Consider the following 14464-nt stretch of genomic DNA (forward strand, 5'->3'; position numbering starts at 1 on the left):
TCAAAATAATAATTATAAAGCCTGGGAGAGGATCCAGGGAACCCAAAATCCTTCTGTGGGTATCGGTGCGTTGGCTGAAGCGCTGCTTTGGTTGGCATCGTGCTGTCTGCCCGGCTGGGCAGGCAGATGCCCACGTTGCTGAGGCTGTGGGGTGTTTGGTGGATGGATGTCACCCCAGCAGGTCACGGCTGGCTCAGAGACCTGCATTTGGGGTCATGTTGTGATTCAAAAAGGGGAAACTGAGTTCCCTCTTACCTTGCACGCCAAGGAATAGCCCTGCACCCCGAGGATGTGTCCTGCCCTGCTCTGGGAGCAGCCCAACCTGCAACCTTCCAGCTTGCTCCTGAAGCTGCAGGAGGGGGAATAAGGAGCCGCTCCAATTGCATCCGCAAACCCACCGAGCACCAGCTCCCCTACCTGTCCCCTGCGTCAGGGATGCCCAGGGATGGGCTCTGTGCTGCTGCCTCCTGCCAGAGCCTGGCACGCTGGGTGTAACGGCACTCGGTGGGCAGGCTGCCGTCTGACAGGAGGTAAATGCCAGTGCCTACGTGCGCTCAGGATTAGTAGGTGTGATGGGAAGAGCTGGAGCCAGCGACAGCTTGTGTTGTGAGAACTGCCTGTGCTGCAGACGGCTGTCGTGGGGGCCTGGGGGTCCCCTGAGAGACCCTGGAGTGCCCAGAGGGCAGTTGCTGCCTGCTGAACTGGGACTCGCTGTTATTTTCTGGCCTGAGATCAAACAATGCCAGGGTATGTGGGTCTGGTGAAGCTGCAGTTTCCACTTTACAGCTTGAGACCTTGGGGAAGAAGTCGGTTAGAAGGAGAAACTGAGTCACACAAAGAGTAAATGATCCTGACGCATGCAAGGAGGGCTGGGAATTGGTCCCCAGCTCCCGCAGTGGTGTCCTCCTGTAGAGAGCATCCTCCATTTGCATAGCCAACACGTGTCTTGCTCTCTCTTCCTCCTCTCCAGGCTTCCACGTGATCCCCTCGGTGTCCAACATCGTTCCTGAGAGCTGTCTGCTCATCGTGGTGGGCCTTTTGGTTGGGGGGCTCATCAAAGGAGTGGGTGAAAAGCCCCCCATCCTCAAGTCGGACATCTTCTTCCTCTTCCTCCTCCCACCCATCATCTTGGATGCCGGCTATTTCCTTCCCTTGCGCCAATTCACTGAGAACCTGGGCACCATCCTCATCTTCGCCGTGGTGGGGACGCTCTGGAACGCTTTCTTCTTGGGTGGCCTCATGTACGCCGTGTGCCAGCTCGGTGGCCCCGGCTTGAACCACATTGGCCTCCTGGCCAACCTGCTCTTCGGCAGCATCATCTCGGCTGTGGACCCGGTGGCCGTGCTGGCCGTCTTTGAGGAGATCCACATCAACGAGCTGCTCCACATCCTGGTGTTTGGGGAGTCCCTGCTGAATGACGCCGTCACAGTCGTAAGTGGATGAGGGGGATCGGCCAAGGGGATGGGGTTCGCTTTGGTGGAGCATCTCTGGGTGGTGGCACCAGGACCGGCAGGCAGAACTGTAGACTGGGCCACTGCAAGCTGCCAGGTGCCTTCCGCCAGCTGAGCTGCAGCAGCTCCACTTGCTCCTGACCTTTTGCAGGTGCAAAGCTAAATATAGTGGCTTAAAACACCGCAGAGGTGGGTTAAGGTGAATCATTTTACTTGGCAGTCTGGGGAGACTGAGAGCATGTGCCCAAGCCAGCTACTGCCTCTCGGTGAAGAGCAGGACTGTCCCCAGCACCTTGGTCTCCTGGGAATCTGCTTTCCTGGGTGAAATTGCTGCCTGATGCCATGCTCGTGCCAGGGAAAGCGAGCAGGAGTGCCGAGGGGCTGGTGCTGGGTCAGGCAGAACTGCCGTCTACCTGCTGCTCCCTCCTGTCTCCTTCCTCATGGAGTCTTCCTTGCCATCCCCCAGCTGCAGCACCGAGGAGGTGGAGGGACAGTCATGGCGAGGGGGGAGCTGTGGGGGCTGTGACCGGGCTGGCATCCACCTGGGTCACCCCTCAGCCCCTTTCTTTGAGCAGCAGCTCTGCAGGGACCTTTGGGAGGTTTGGGGGCCTGGCCACCCGCTCTGGGGCCGTGCCATTTCCAAAGGACATCTGTGTCCAGGTGCTGGCTTGGCCGTCAGCGGGGCGTCCTCCTCTCTGCAGAGCTGACCTCTAAATTTACTTCTAACCCGCTGCTTTTTCCTGGCTCTTCTCCCATACCCCAGCTGTCCGCTTCGGAGCTAGCTGCTCAGCGCACTGCTGACGAGGTTCCTGGTGGCGAGGAACGTGCTGTCCCACCACAGGGCTTTTCCCAGGCACTTCTCCCCGCTTTTGTCCAGCGGGGCTCCCTGCAGGGTCTGTGTCCCTGCTCCCATCCCTGGGGAATGCTTTTGCCTTCTGCTGTCACATCTGTCCCTGCCCATGGCCCAGGACCTGGCCGCAGCAGGCGGGAGTTGGCACCTCGTCCTCTCACTGCTCGCAAGCGCTGCCATCCCCGCGGGATGCCCTAAAGCCCATTTTCCATCCTCACATGGCTGCGTCAGCTTCTGTTTTAAAATCTCTCCGGTAAATGTCGTTGGTGGTGGGAGGGGATGATGCAGCCCCGGGGTGGGCTCCTCCTCTGAGGTTGCCCTCTTAGCTACAAAGCTGCACTAAGGGTTTGGGCTGTTCTCTGGGCTGAGCAGGACATCGGTGGCCAACGTTAATGGGATGGGCTTCAACAAGGCCAAGTGCCAGGTCCTACACTTGGGCCACAACAACCCCCTGCCTGGCTACAGGCTTGGGGAGGTGTGGCTGGAGCTGTCTGGAAGAGAAGGATCTGGGGGTTCTAATTGACAAGCAGCTGAACATGAGCCAGCAGTGTGCCCAGGGGGCCAAGAAAGCCAACGGCATCCTGGCTTGGATTAGAAATAGTGTGACCAGCAGAAGTAGGGAGGTGACAGCCCCCTGTGCTCTGCACTGGTGAGGCCACACCTGGAGTGTTGTGTCCAGTTTTGGGCACCTCAATACGAGAGAGATCTCGAGGGGCTGGAGCGAGGGCAGAGGAGGGCAACGAGCTGGGGAAGGGCCTGGAGAATAAATCCTGTGAGGAGAGATTGAAGGAGCTGGGACTGTTCAGTGTGAGGAGGAGAAGGGGAGGGGAGACCTCATCACTCTCTACAGCTCCCTGAAAGGACGTTGTGGAGAGGTTGGTGCTGGTCTCTTCTCCCAGGGGATTAGTGACAGAACAAGAGGGAACGGCTTTAAACTGCAACAGGGGAGGTTCAGACTGGACATGAGGAACAAATGTTTCCCAGAAAGAGCGGTCAGAGAGTGGAATAGGCTGCCCAGGGAGGGGGTGGAGTCACCATCCCTGGGTGTGTTTAAGGGTCGTTTGGATGAGCTGTTGGGGGATGTGGTGTAGGGGAGAACTTTGTAGAGTCGGGCTGATGGTTGGACTCGCTGATCCCGAGGGTCTTTTCCAACCTGAAGGATTCTGTGATTCTGTGACCTTGGCTTTTCTCTCCACGCCGCTCTCAGGTGTCCCCCAGCCTGGATCTATCCTGAGCTGCTTGTTGGGAGACAGGAACAGTCTCTGGCAGGTTCAGACCTTGACTGAAGCCCCTCCTAGGACAACGATCGGGGCTGTGTTGGAGAGCAGAGCTGTCCCAGCCACATCTCCGATGGCACCATGTCCCTGTGAGCCACAGAGGACGGGGAGCTGGTCCCTCCGGCTCTGTGTCTCACACAGCAAAGCACCACCAGCTTTTTTTTTGGCATGAAGCTTGACCCAGCTCAGGGTCACCAAGCACTGGCACATCTCATCTCAGGTGTGCCATGCTGGGGACCTGCCTGGCTTCCTTTGCTGCTGCTCTCCCAAGAAAGGTCCCCGTGCAGGTCTCCTCTGAGGTGAGGCTGCAGGGCAGTTTGAACCCCCCCTCTCCCTTCTCCCTCCCCCAGGTCCTCTACCACCTCTTCGAGGAGTTTGCCAACTTTGAGCAGGTGACCATTATCGATATCATCCTCGGCTTCCTCAGCTTCTTCGTGGTATCGCTGGGCGGTGTCTTCGTGGGTGTCATTTATGGGGTGATTGCTGCCTTCACATCCCGCTTCACCTCCCACATCCGAGTCATCGAGCCCCTCTTCGTCTTCCTCTACAGCTACATGGCATACCTCTCTGCTGAGCTCTTCCACCTCTCTGGCATCATGGCGTGAGTTGGGCACGGGTGGGATGAGACACCCTCCTGTCCCCAGGACCATTTGGGAGGATTTATTCTGGTGTAACCACAGCCCTCTGACTGTCCCAGCATGGCCAGTACATGCCCAGAGGTGTGTTTGGGCTGGGATATGCAGGCAGGCAGATGAGGGAAGTGACTCTCTTGAGTTGTCGCACAGATCCTGGGGCGCTGGCAGCCCATTGTCCGTTCTCCTCGGCACACAGCAGCAGGCAGGGCTCAAGACAACACAGTTTTGTGCTGTCTGGCTCCAGTGCTCACTCCTGCCCTGCCAAGGGGAAGGAGAAACCTCATGTTGCCTTCTCTGGAGGCCTTGAATAATTGCTGGTGTCTTGCAAGCCCTGTCCTACTCTGGGGTTTGGTATAAAAACACAAAATGCTGCTGCAGGATCAGGGGTTGGGGCTGTCCCCGTGTCCTCATGGCTTCTGAGTGCCCTGACCTTGCCCCTAGGCTCATCGCCTCCGGCGTGGTCATGCGGCCCTATGTGGAAGCCAACATCTCCCACAAGTCCCACACCACCATCAAGTATTTCCTCAAGATGTGGAGCAGTGTGAGTGAGACCCTCATCTTCATCTTCCTGGGTGTCTCCACCGTGGCTGGCCACCACTACTGGAACTGGACCTTTGTCATCAGCACGCTGCTCTTCTGCCTCATCGCGAGAGTTTTAGGTGAGATGTCAGCGAGGTGGCAAAGACCTTGGGGATGGGCAACTCTCAAGGCTGCGAGGCCCAGGTTTGCCTTGCTGGTGGTTGGATTTGTGGGGAGGTGGGGTTAAGGCCATGTTTGTGGGGTTGGCGCTGGTGAGAGGTGCTGGGATGAGCGAGCAGGACAGCACCCACCTGCACCCATGGCCCCGAGGGGGTGACACTGCTGCGAGCTGGGCTGCCGGTGGGGTCTGTTTGAGGCTGGAGGGCGTCCTTCACTCTCTGCTCACACGAGGCCCTGCCCCACTCCCCCAGGCGTCCTGGTCCTCACCTGGTTCATCAACAAGTTCCGAATTGTGAAGCTGACGCCAAAGGACCAGTTCATCATCGCGTACGGGGGCCTGCGGGGAGCCATCGCCTTCTCCCTCTGCTACCTCCTGGACTATAAGCATTTTGGCATGAGGGACATGTTCCTCACAGCCATCATCACAGTCATCTTCTTCACAGTTTTCGTGCAGGTTGGTGGCAGGCAGGTGGTCACAGCGTGGTTTTAGAGGGAAAGGGGGTTATTCGTGTGTGTGTGGAGAGTGAGGAGCGCGTCCCCAGCCTCCATCCCTGACCCTGTCACTGTCCCCCTTCTCCAAAACCTCTTGAGGCTGCCTGGTGACACCGGCAGCGCAGAGCCCTGTGGTTCAGCTGTGCTGAACCCATCCCGCTCCCACCGGGGTGCCTTGGGGAGGGGTCTAACCCACCCTCCCCGTTCCCTAGGGCATGACCATCCGGCCCTTGGTGGACCTGCTGGCCGTGAAGAAGAAGCAAGAGACAAAGCGCTCCATCAACGAAGAGATCCACACGCAGGTAACCCGCTGTGCCCGGCCAGCCCTTCCCGCGCGCTTCTCTTCGCCGCCTTAGCCCTCTTCTCTTTCTGCTTCTGCCACCTCCACCGCTGTAGCCAGGCGGGTTTACAGAGTGGGAGCTGCCCCTAAATCGGTGCCCAAGGTAAGGGGGGACGGAGCGAGGGCTCTCCCCTGTCTGTGTCGTCCATTGCCCGCTCCGACCCAGACCTCCCCTGTGCCTGGTAGAGCCGCAGCCCGGTTGTGTAGGACCGTGCTGCCCTCCTGAGGCCCATCCTGGACCCACAGCCCTGATTTTGCACCCCCTGAGTGCCCTCAACCCTGTGTCAGCGTGGGTGTCGGGGTGGGGAGAGGGTGGGCAACAGCCCTGCGAGCTGCCTACGCCTTGGACTTTCTCTTCCAGTTCTTGGATCACCTTCTGACGGGGATCGAGGATATCTGTGGTCACTACGGGCACCACCACTGGAAGGACAAGTGAGTGCAGAGGTTTCATGACTTTGAGGGACCCGTGGAGGAGATGGGGAAGGGTTTGAATCCCCACCTTGCAGCTTTTCCAGCCCTGTGCTAGATTTTTCCCCGGGCTGTAAAACACACACTCCCCTCGATGAATTACGGCCCTGGGTTGGGTGCGAGTGGGGCTGCACCCCTTCACCACACCACCCACGGCATGTCCACAGCACTGGGGGAGCTGCGGGTGGCAGGTCCCCGCAGGAGCTCAGGACCATCCGTTGTGTTTCAGAGGGTGCCTGACTCGGGAGAGAGTTGGGGAAGCCTGGCCTGACCTGCGTTGGTGGGAACTGAACCATCTCCTGCTGGCCTGGGGTGGGGATGGGGAGTGGGTGCCGGGGCAGGGCGAGGTCTGATGTACCACTGCTCCTCCTTTCCCCACGTCCTCGGGAAGGCTGAATCGCTTCAACAAGAAGTACGTGAAGAAGTGCCTGATTGCGGGGGAGCGGTCCAAGGAGCCCCAGCTCATCGCTTTCTATCACAAGATGGAGATGAAGCAAGCAATCGAGCTGGTGGAGAGTGGGGGCATAGGCAAGATCCCCTCTGCTGTCTCCACTGTCTCCATCCAGTGAGTTCCCCAGCCCTGGCTGCCCCTGTGCCTCTAACAGGCCCCTGGTGTAGGCTGAGTGTTCCCTGTTAGTGGCCACAGGGCATGCTAGTGGCCACAGGGCAAGCAGCCCTTGGGCCCTGCCATGGCCATCACAGTGTCACTCTGAGTCCTGTCTGTTCACACAGGAACATCAACCCCAAGACCCTCCCTGTGGAGCGCATCCTTCCAGCCCTGTCCAAGGACAAGGAGGAGGAGATCCGGAAAATCCTTCGCAACAACCTGCAGAAAACTCGGCAGAGGGTAAGGTATCCCCTGGCACTGTGCGGGCCCCCTTTGCTTCCCTGGAGGTGGCCAGCACCGCTTCCCACCAGAAGCCCTCAGGACCAGCCCTACCCTTCACCCCCAGTGTCCCTGCCCTCCTGCCCCTCGTGTTCCTGGTCCGGCTCTCCCTCCCCAGGAGGCTTTTCCTCCTGGGATGGTGCTGGGATGGTGCTGAGGGGGAGGCTGGCTCAGTCGGTGGCTGAGTTCAGTGTTTAAACCCTTGCTGGGCTAAGGTGGGTCCAGATCAGGCATCCCATGGTAGCACAGAAGGGATGAGCCACCAGCTTTCCTGGACATGCTCTGCCCGCTGGTGGCTGCTTCATCCATCTCCAAGGGAAACGGTGCCGTGACCTTCCTTTGTCATTCCGTGTGGTTTTTTTAACCTGTCTCCTTTTCTTGGGGCCTTTTCCCAGTTGCGATCCTACAACCGGCACACGCTTGTGGCCGACCCCTACGAGGAAGCCTGGAACCAGATGCTCCTGCGGAGGCAGAAGGCCCGGCAGCTGGAACAGAAGGTGTCAAGGGGACGCTGGAGCAGGGACGCTGCCGCAGGCTGGGGAGGACGGGGAGCCGAGGGGGGCTTCCCGGCCTGGGAGGGACAGTGGTGTCCTGCATGGGGAGGGGGCTGAGGTTCAGATGCCAGTGGGTGACCCCACACCTTGGAGGTCCTCTGAGCACCCCAAGGCTCTGAGCAAGTCCTTGCAGCACAGCTGGGAGGATGCATGCACGTGTCCTCTGCACCTCACTGCTGCTTCTTGCTCATCCCCATGGCCTGGGGTCAGTTCCCTGCCCCCCTTCCCCATTTGTCCTGACCGCTCCGATGGAGACACTCCCTGTGCTCTGATTCCAGATGAACAACTACCTGACGGTGCCGGCTCACAAACTCGATTCTCCCACCATGTCCCGGGCTCGCATAGGCTCAGGTAGGTGGGTCTGACCTGCTCAGGGAGCGCCGTCACCAGCACCTCGCTGGGCATCGCCGTCACTTTGGTGCTGAAACGCTCGGCGTTGTCCTGCACCCCCCCAGCTCCTCTGTGGCCTTCCAGCCCCGTCCCACTCCGCCATGGCCATGCAGCCAGGGGTTTGGTGTTCTCCAGCCCCAGCTCTGCCAAAGCAGAAACACCCAGCTTGCTTCCCAGCATGATTCCCACTGGGAATTCAGCCTGGCCGGTCGGTAGATCTGTCCGGAGCTCAGCTCGCTTTGTCCACGCAGCCGCATTTCTGTCCATGCCTCTCCCTGCCCTCTGCAGGGGAGAGCACCAAGAGTGCTCAGCCCTGAGAGACCTGCCCCTGGACTCCCCGGCTTCTCCATCACGCTTTTGCTTTGCCATCTCTTTTTTTTTTTTTTCTCCATCACGCGTTTGCTTTGCCGTTCCTCCTGTCCTGCGTGTCCTCTCCTGCTTTGGGGACAGTGTGACGGGGTGTGACAGGGTGTGACGCTGCTGCCGGCGCTTGCCGAGCTGGTGGTTAATCGGCAGAGGGCAGCTTCGGCCCTTGCAACCGGCACAGGGCTGGGCTGTCTGGAGCAGCTCCAGATGGCATGTGGAGATCAAAAAAAAAAAAGGAATTAAACAGCAGACTTGGAAATTGGAGAGTGAGCGAGCCCAGGCATCCCAGCCCCAAACTGGAATGCATTAGCTGGGGGTCCCTGAGACCCCCCCTTTCCTTCCCCGGGTTATGCTGACCCGATTTGTTCATGGTACTGCAGGACGGGCCCTGCCTGACCCCTCTCTGCCTCCCCAGACCCGCTGGCCTATGAACCCAAAGCGGACTCTGAGAACCTGCCCATCATCACCATCGACCCAGCCTCCCCGCAGTCCCCAGAGTCCGTGGACCTGATGAACGAGGAGCCCAAGGGCTGCGGTGGCCTTCCACCCTCACCCGAGGAGGACGAGGAGGGGCTGGTGATGCGGGTGAAGGAACCTTCCTCCCCGGGTACTGACGATGTCTTCACCCCGGGGACCGGCGACAGCCCCAGCAACCAGCGGATGCTGCGATGCCTGAGCGACCCGGGGCCGCGGCCGGAGCCGGAGGAGGGGGAACCCTTCATCCCCAAGGGGCAGTAGCAGCTGGTGCCCGAAGCCTCACGTACCTCTATACGGTTTCTCTCTCTCTTAATTTGTTCGTTCTTTGCTCTCCTGTTTGGTTTCCTCTGTCACTACACACCGGGTTTGGGAAGGGGAGACTGTCCTGGATGGACTGGGATTACCAGGACAGCTTTGCCCAGCAAGCCCTGGGCTGGCCCCGAGGAGCGGGGAAGGCGCCCCCGGGATGCACCGGGCACCTCGGCCGCCGTGGCCTGGGGGTGACGGACCATTTACCACCCGGGACTGGGATTTGCAGGTTCCTCACAGCCCCAGCGGGGCTTTCCCAGAGGCCGCCCACCCACTCAGGACCTGCGAGTGGCTCCTCGGGGCGGCTGCAGCCGGCACGGGGTGGGCTCTGGCCGGGGAGCTGGGGGTGTCTGTGGAGGCTGCCCCGCAGCCCAGCTTCGTCTCTCCCCAGCTTGTGTTTTACCTTCCCCCTCGCCTTGCTCCGGATGGGAAGACGGGAGCCAGGCTCTGCGCCAGGGCTGGCGCACCCACCACCTCACCGGCACCCTCCCAGGGTCCTTGGGCTCGGCCGCTGCTCCCTGCCTTGGCCGCTTCCCCCACGGGGCCGGCTGCCGCCCGGGACCCTCTCCTCTGGCCCTGCATTTCATGCCAGGTCTTGTTAAATAAATATCCTAGAGCCATGCAAGGGGGGAGCCGGGTCCCCCCTCGCTTTGAGTGGCCCCGCAAGCCCGGGCTTCTCCGTCCCTCCTGGAACTGCTACCTGTCACCCAGCCCTGCGGGGACCCTCTGCCAGCCTCGGCCCCTCGCCCTGTGCTTGCCCGGCCACGTGGCAGCGGCACCAGCTGCTCCTTAACCAAAGACGGCGTCCGGGCTCCCTGGGGAATGGGGAGGGGGCATATGGGGGGGTTGCGTTTGCTACGTGGCAGGGGGGGTTATTTTTCTCTTCCTGCAGCCGAGAGGAGCTGGGGAAGAGCCAGGGGCTGGCTCGCCCAGCGTGGGGACACACTGGCGCCGGGAGGTTGGCAGGAGGGGGACAGTGTCCCCCTGAGGGGGATGGCTGGGGGGGGTCGGGGGTCCTGAGTTGGGGAGGACCCCTCTTTCCCCAAGGCTTGGCTGGGAGGGAGCGCTGGGTGTTTGGGTGACTTAGAGCCCTCCTCGGGCTCAGGGGTGTCCCGCGTTGTGCTGGAGCATGTCACCTCATCCCCAACGTGCCACCCTCTTCCCATGCCACGGGGTGCTTAGTGCCCCCCTCCCCAGGGAGCCCAGGCTGCCTCCCCCTCCCCGCACCGTGCCTTGCCACGCGTCCTCTCTGCCCCGCTGCCTTGGTGGGCACCCGCCCCACGCTCCCACCCGCTCCACGTCCCACTGGGACCCCAGGGGACCGGCGTCCGCGTGGCTTTGTCACACCGGGGCGAGAGCCCACGTCGCTGCCTGCGCCTGCCTGCCTGCCCCCGCTCTGTCTCCAGGAGGAAAAAAGCAATGAAAATTCTCTTGTATAAAAAGGAAAAAAAAAAACCAAAACAAAAAAACACATGTAAAGAGAATCTTGGTTTTTATCATGAATATTCTAATAAATTAATGTTAATTTTTAGTGGGGGTTTTTCCGGCTGTTCGAGCTCCTACCCCTGCCACAGGGTCCCGGCTGTCCCAGGTGAACAAGGCGGCTGTGAGACCTCGTCCCCATGGCTGTTGGGTGGAGGGTTTGCCCTTCGCCTTCCCACTGTGGCTCGGGGAGAGGTGGAGCCCCGGCCAGGGGGGCACTTTTTAAGCCATTCCCAGCTTTGACAAAGACAGAGCCTCGGCAGAGCCCAGGCTCCCGCATCCCTCCCCGGGGCTGGTGGCGGTGTGAGAGTGTGTTGGGCAGGGAAGAGCCGTTTTTCTCACGTTGTAGGGGGACAAAGCAAAAGGCCGGTCCTTTTGCAGAGGCAGGATCGTCCTGTCACAGCCCCGAGGTGCCGGCCGGGTGTCCTGGCACAGCTCTGCCCACCCTGAGCCCCCCAGGGAGGAAGGGGCAGCACCTGCCTGTCCTGGGTCCCTGCCTGCACTGCAGTGGGGTTTTGGGGGGCTCTGTCCCCAGGGGAGGGGGCTCAGGGACATTTAAGCCCTGTGATTTTTTTCCTGGGTTTCCCCAAGGGCCGAAGCCGAGCTCTCGGAGAGGAGCTGATTCCCACCAGCATCCCACGACCGGAGAGAGGAAAGAAGCTCAAGGCGGTGCTGGGGTGAGGGGCTGCACCCCGACCCAAAAATCCCCCAGGAAAGACCTTCCCACAGCTCCAGCAGTGCTTGCACCTTATCCCCCCACCCCAGACCTGCCCCCCCACCAGGGCCAGGGTGCCCCGGGGCGGCCGGAGCTCCTCGCTTTTGGGCAATTGCGACGGGAGCGTGTTTCATCGCTGCAAATTAAAGCTCTGATTCAAGGAGGCCGTGACTCACCCCCTCGCCATCCGGCAAGCGCATAATCGCTGGCCTTGCTCATGTGCTTAAAATACCTGAAGCCCAGGGTCCCCCCCATGGCCCCGGGCTGGGACTTGGCTCAGCCACCGCACCCCAGGGGTCCCTGGGCCAGACAAGGTGGCCAGGGATGTGGGGCTGGCGATGCGGTGGGGCCCACGAGACAGGCGATGCCGTGGGGCCCGTGGCAGAGCCGGTTCGGTGGGTGCCATCTTGCGCCCCACGTGGGATTTGGGGTGGCTCGTCCCTGGGATAGCAGTGCCAACGGGGGGGACCCCAAATCAGGAATGGGCAAAGCCAGGCCTTGGCTCTGTCCTCGCTAGAGGAGAGCAGCGGTTTGGCCAGCCCAGCCCGAGGGGTGGCAGCAGCCCAGAGGCCAGGTGATGGTCACCCAGCGCGGGCACAGAGGGGACAGCAGGAGCTGCCCGAGCATCTCACCTGCCCCACGTGCCAGCGAGCGTCACGTGCAGCCGCCCTCTTGATTTCAGTCATACCTTTAATGCGAGAACTCACCAAACCCAGGCATTTCCAGGATATTCTTGTTTCTGTCTTCAAGGGTGAGTAACTTTTTTTAATGAGGGAGGACTAATGATCCCTCCAGGGATGGGCTGTCACCGCTGAGCAACTGCCAAAGCACACGCAGCGCCAAGGCTGGGGGGGTGGATGGGCCCCGGCGCGTGGCCCTGGCCCCACAGACCTGGCGGCGATGCCTTTTCCCTGTGCGTGCCCCCCCCCGTGCCCTGTACCCCCCCAGCACCCGGCTCCCCTGCTCCCTCCCAAAGCGTGTCGGGGCCATGGTGGTGGCACCAAGGACAGGGAGAATGGAGGGACCCTGAGCGGGACGACCTTGTCCCTGAACACACCTGTGCTGTTTATCCACCTTCCCGTAACCCTGATCCGTGGGGATTAAGGAGCTGCTGCCTCTGCAGCTGCAGGAATCTGCCCCAGCCAGGATGTCTGGGCTTCCTCGTGCCTCAGTTTCCCTCTGCGTGGTCCGGCACAAAGCCCAGGCTTGCAGCGAGGAGCAAATGGCCCCACAGCCCCACACCGCTGCACGAGCAGCGAGGACCGAGACCCCTCGGGAAAGGCCGTAAAGTCACCCCCACTGTCACCATCTCCGGGTTCAGCAGCCCCCCAAAGCAGAGCTCCCTGACAGCTCCCTGCCTTTCCCAAGAGGGGTTTTAGCAGGACAACCAGTGAGGGGATGCCAAGCAGCTGGCGGGTGATGGGACGGGGTGTGCTGGGGCTGCCACCACCTGCAGCTGGGCTCGGGTGTCACCAGGGGCCCCAAAACCCAAAGTGAAGGGATCAGGTGTGTTCTCTACCAGGCTCAAATTAATGGCGTTGAGCTGGGTCATCCCTTGCTGTGGCTTTAAAAGCACAAGTCACACCAAGCAAAACAGCATGTGGTGTCACCGGGAAGCCACCGAGCCCAGGACACGCAGGACGAGCCACAGGGGGACTGAGGGGACGGGGACCTCCCCAGCCAGTGACACCCTAGGGCAGATTTGAGGGGGCACCTCAGTCCCTGCCCCGCTCTGGGGGCACATCGGTGCTGTGTCCCCCTCCCCATGCCCCGGTGGTGCCGTGTCCCCCCCAGCCCTCCCCAGGCAGCATTTTGCAGCAGCCAGGGGAGATGACAGGCGCCATTCCCCAGCTCTGTGTCACCCATAGTAATAACACCCTGCGCTCCCTTTCATCTCAGGGCCTCTAAGGTGGCCCTCTCCGGGGTGAGGACGTCCTGGCGTCATCACTTATCATTAATTCCAGGAGGCAGCCAGGGATGGGGTGGGGTCTGGGGGTCCCAGCCGGTGACACGGGGACCCCAGGCTGAGAGCAAAGTGACACCTCTCATGCTGGGCAGTAAACAAGGGTGCTCACCATGCAGCCACTCTGCCTGCAACACCGAATTTGGCCTTGTTGGGGGCACTCGGGGCCACGGAGGCAGCTGGTGGCACAGCCCTGAGGACAGGGGTGTCGTGGCAGTGAGGGTCTGGGGACAGCAAGCAGCGGTGGCACCTCTGGGACGGGCTGTGCGGGAGCGAGTGGGGCTGGACGGGGGTGCAAGTGACCGGGAGGTGTCTGGGAGTGGTGTTTGCTGAGGGAGACTTCGGACACAGCCGATGAGAAGGGCTCCACTTCCCAAAGCCCCAGCGGGCGTGGGGAGGCAGCATGTGCTTGGGGACAGTGACATGTGTGTGGGCACAGCAGCACGTGTACATGGGACAGTGGGCATTTGCGTGGAGATGGTGGCACTTGTGCATGGGGATGGCAGGCAAATGCACGGGGACGAGGGGACGGGTGGCGTCTGCATGGGGACAGCTCGTGTCTGCATGGGGACAGCTCATGTCTGCATGGGGACAGCTGGCATGTGTGCATGGGGCATGCACAGAGCTGGCCGGTGCGTGCATGGGACAGCCAGTGCGTGCACGGGGACAGCTGCCGTGGGCACGGGGACAGCCCGTATGTGCATGGGCACAGCCAGTGAGGGCACGGGGACAGCCTGGGACACAGCTGGCGTGTGCGTGGTGGCGATGCCGGGGGTGGCTGCTGTGGGAGTGGGGCAGGAGGAATGCCCCCACCCCAATGGGGAGCATTGCTGCTCCCCCGGGGCGATGCTGGGTGACGTTGGTGGCTCTGGGAGAAGGGCTTGGTCTCTCCTGCTTGCTCAGGGAGTTGGCACACACCCTGCTTAATGGCGGGTGGGACTGAGCCGGTCCCACGCAGGTCAGGGAGTCCCTGAGGTTTCTCTTCACCTCCAGGTTGGGCTTTCACCCCCTGGCTTGCTCTCCCAGTTCCTTCAGCCCTTTCCCCCCAACTCCCCCACTGAGCAGCCCACGATGGGCCCCTCTCCGTGCCCCTGGCATCAGGGTGCCCTG

General features: G+C 61.2%; 1 protein-coding gene across 1 annotated transcript in view; it reads left to right on the top strand.

Annotated features, from left to right (window-relative positions):
• SLC9A1 (solute carrier family 9 member A1) overlaps positions 1-10725 on the top strand; it is a 31576-nt gene extending 20851 nt beyond the window's left edge. The window contains exons 2-12 of the mRNA XM_074894321.1: positions 971-1431; positions 3929-4179; positions 4655-4872; positions 5164-5366; positions 5617-5706; positions 6106-6176; positions 6604-6777; positions 6945-7059; positions 7494-7595; positions 7931-8003; positions 8824-10725. Coding sequence (XP_074750422.1) covers positions 971-1431; positions 3929-4179; positions 4655-4872; positions 5164-5366; positions 5617-5706; positions 6106-6176; positions 6604-6777; positions 6945-7059; positions 7494-7595; positions 7931-8003; positions 8824-9146 — 2081 coding nt within the window. The 3' untranslated portion in view covers positions 9147-10725. The remainder of the gene's footprint in view (positions 1-970; positions 1432-3928; positions 4180-4654; positions 4873-5163; positions 5367-5616; positions 5707-6105; positions 6177-6603; positions 6778-6944; positions 7060-7493; positions 7596-7930; positions 8004-8823) is intronic.
• The last annotated feature ends 3739 nt before the right edge of the window (positions 10726-14464 follow it).

Source organism: Strix uralensis, chromosome 25, assembly GCF_047716275.1.
Source record: "Strix uralensis isolate ZFMK-TIS-50842 chromosome 25, bStrUra1, whole genome shotgun sequence".
Lineage (NCBI taxonomy): Eukaryota > Metazoa > Chordata > Aves > Strigiformes > Strigidae > Strix > Strix uralensis.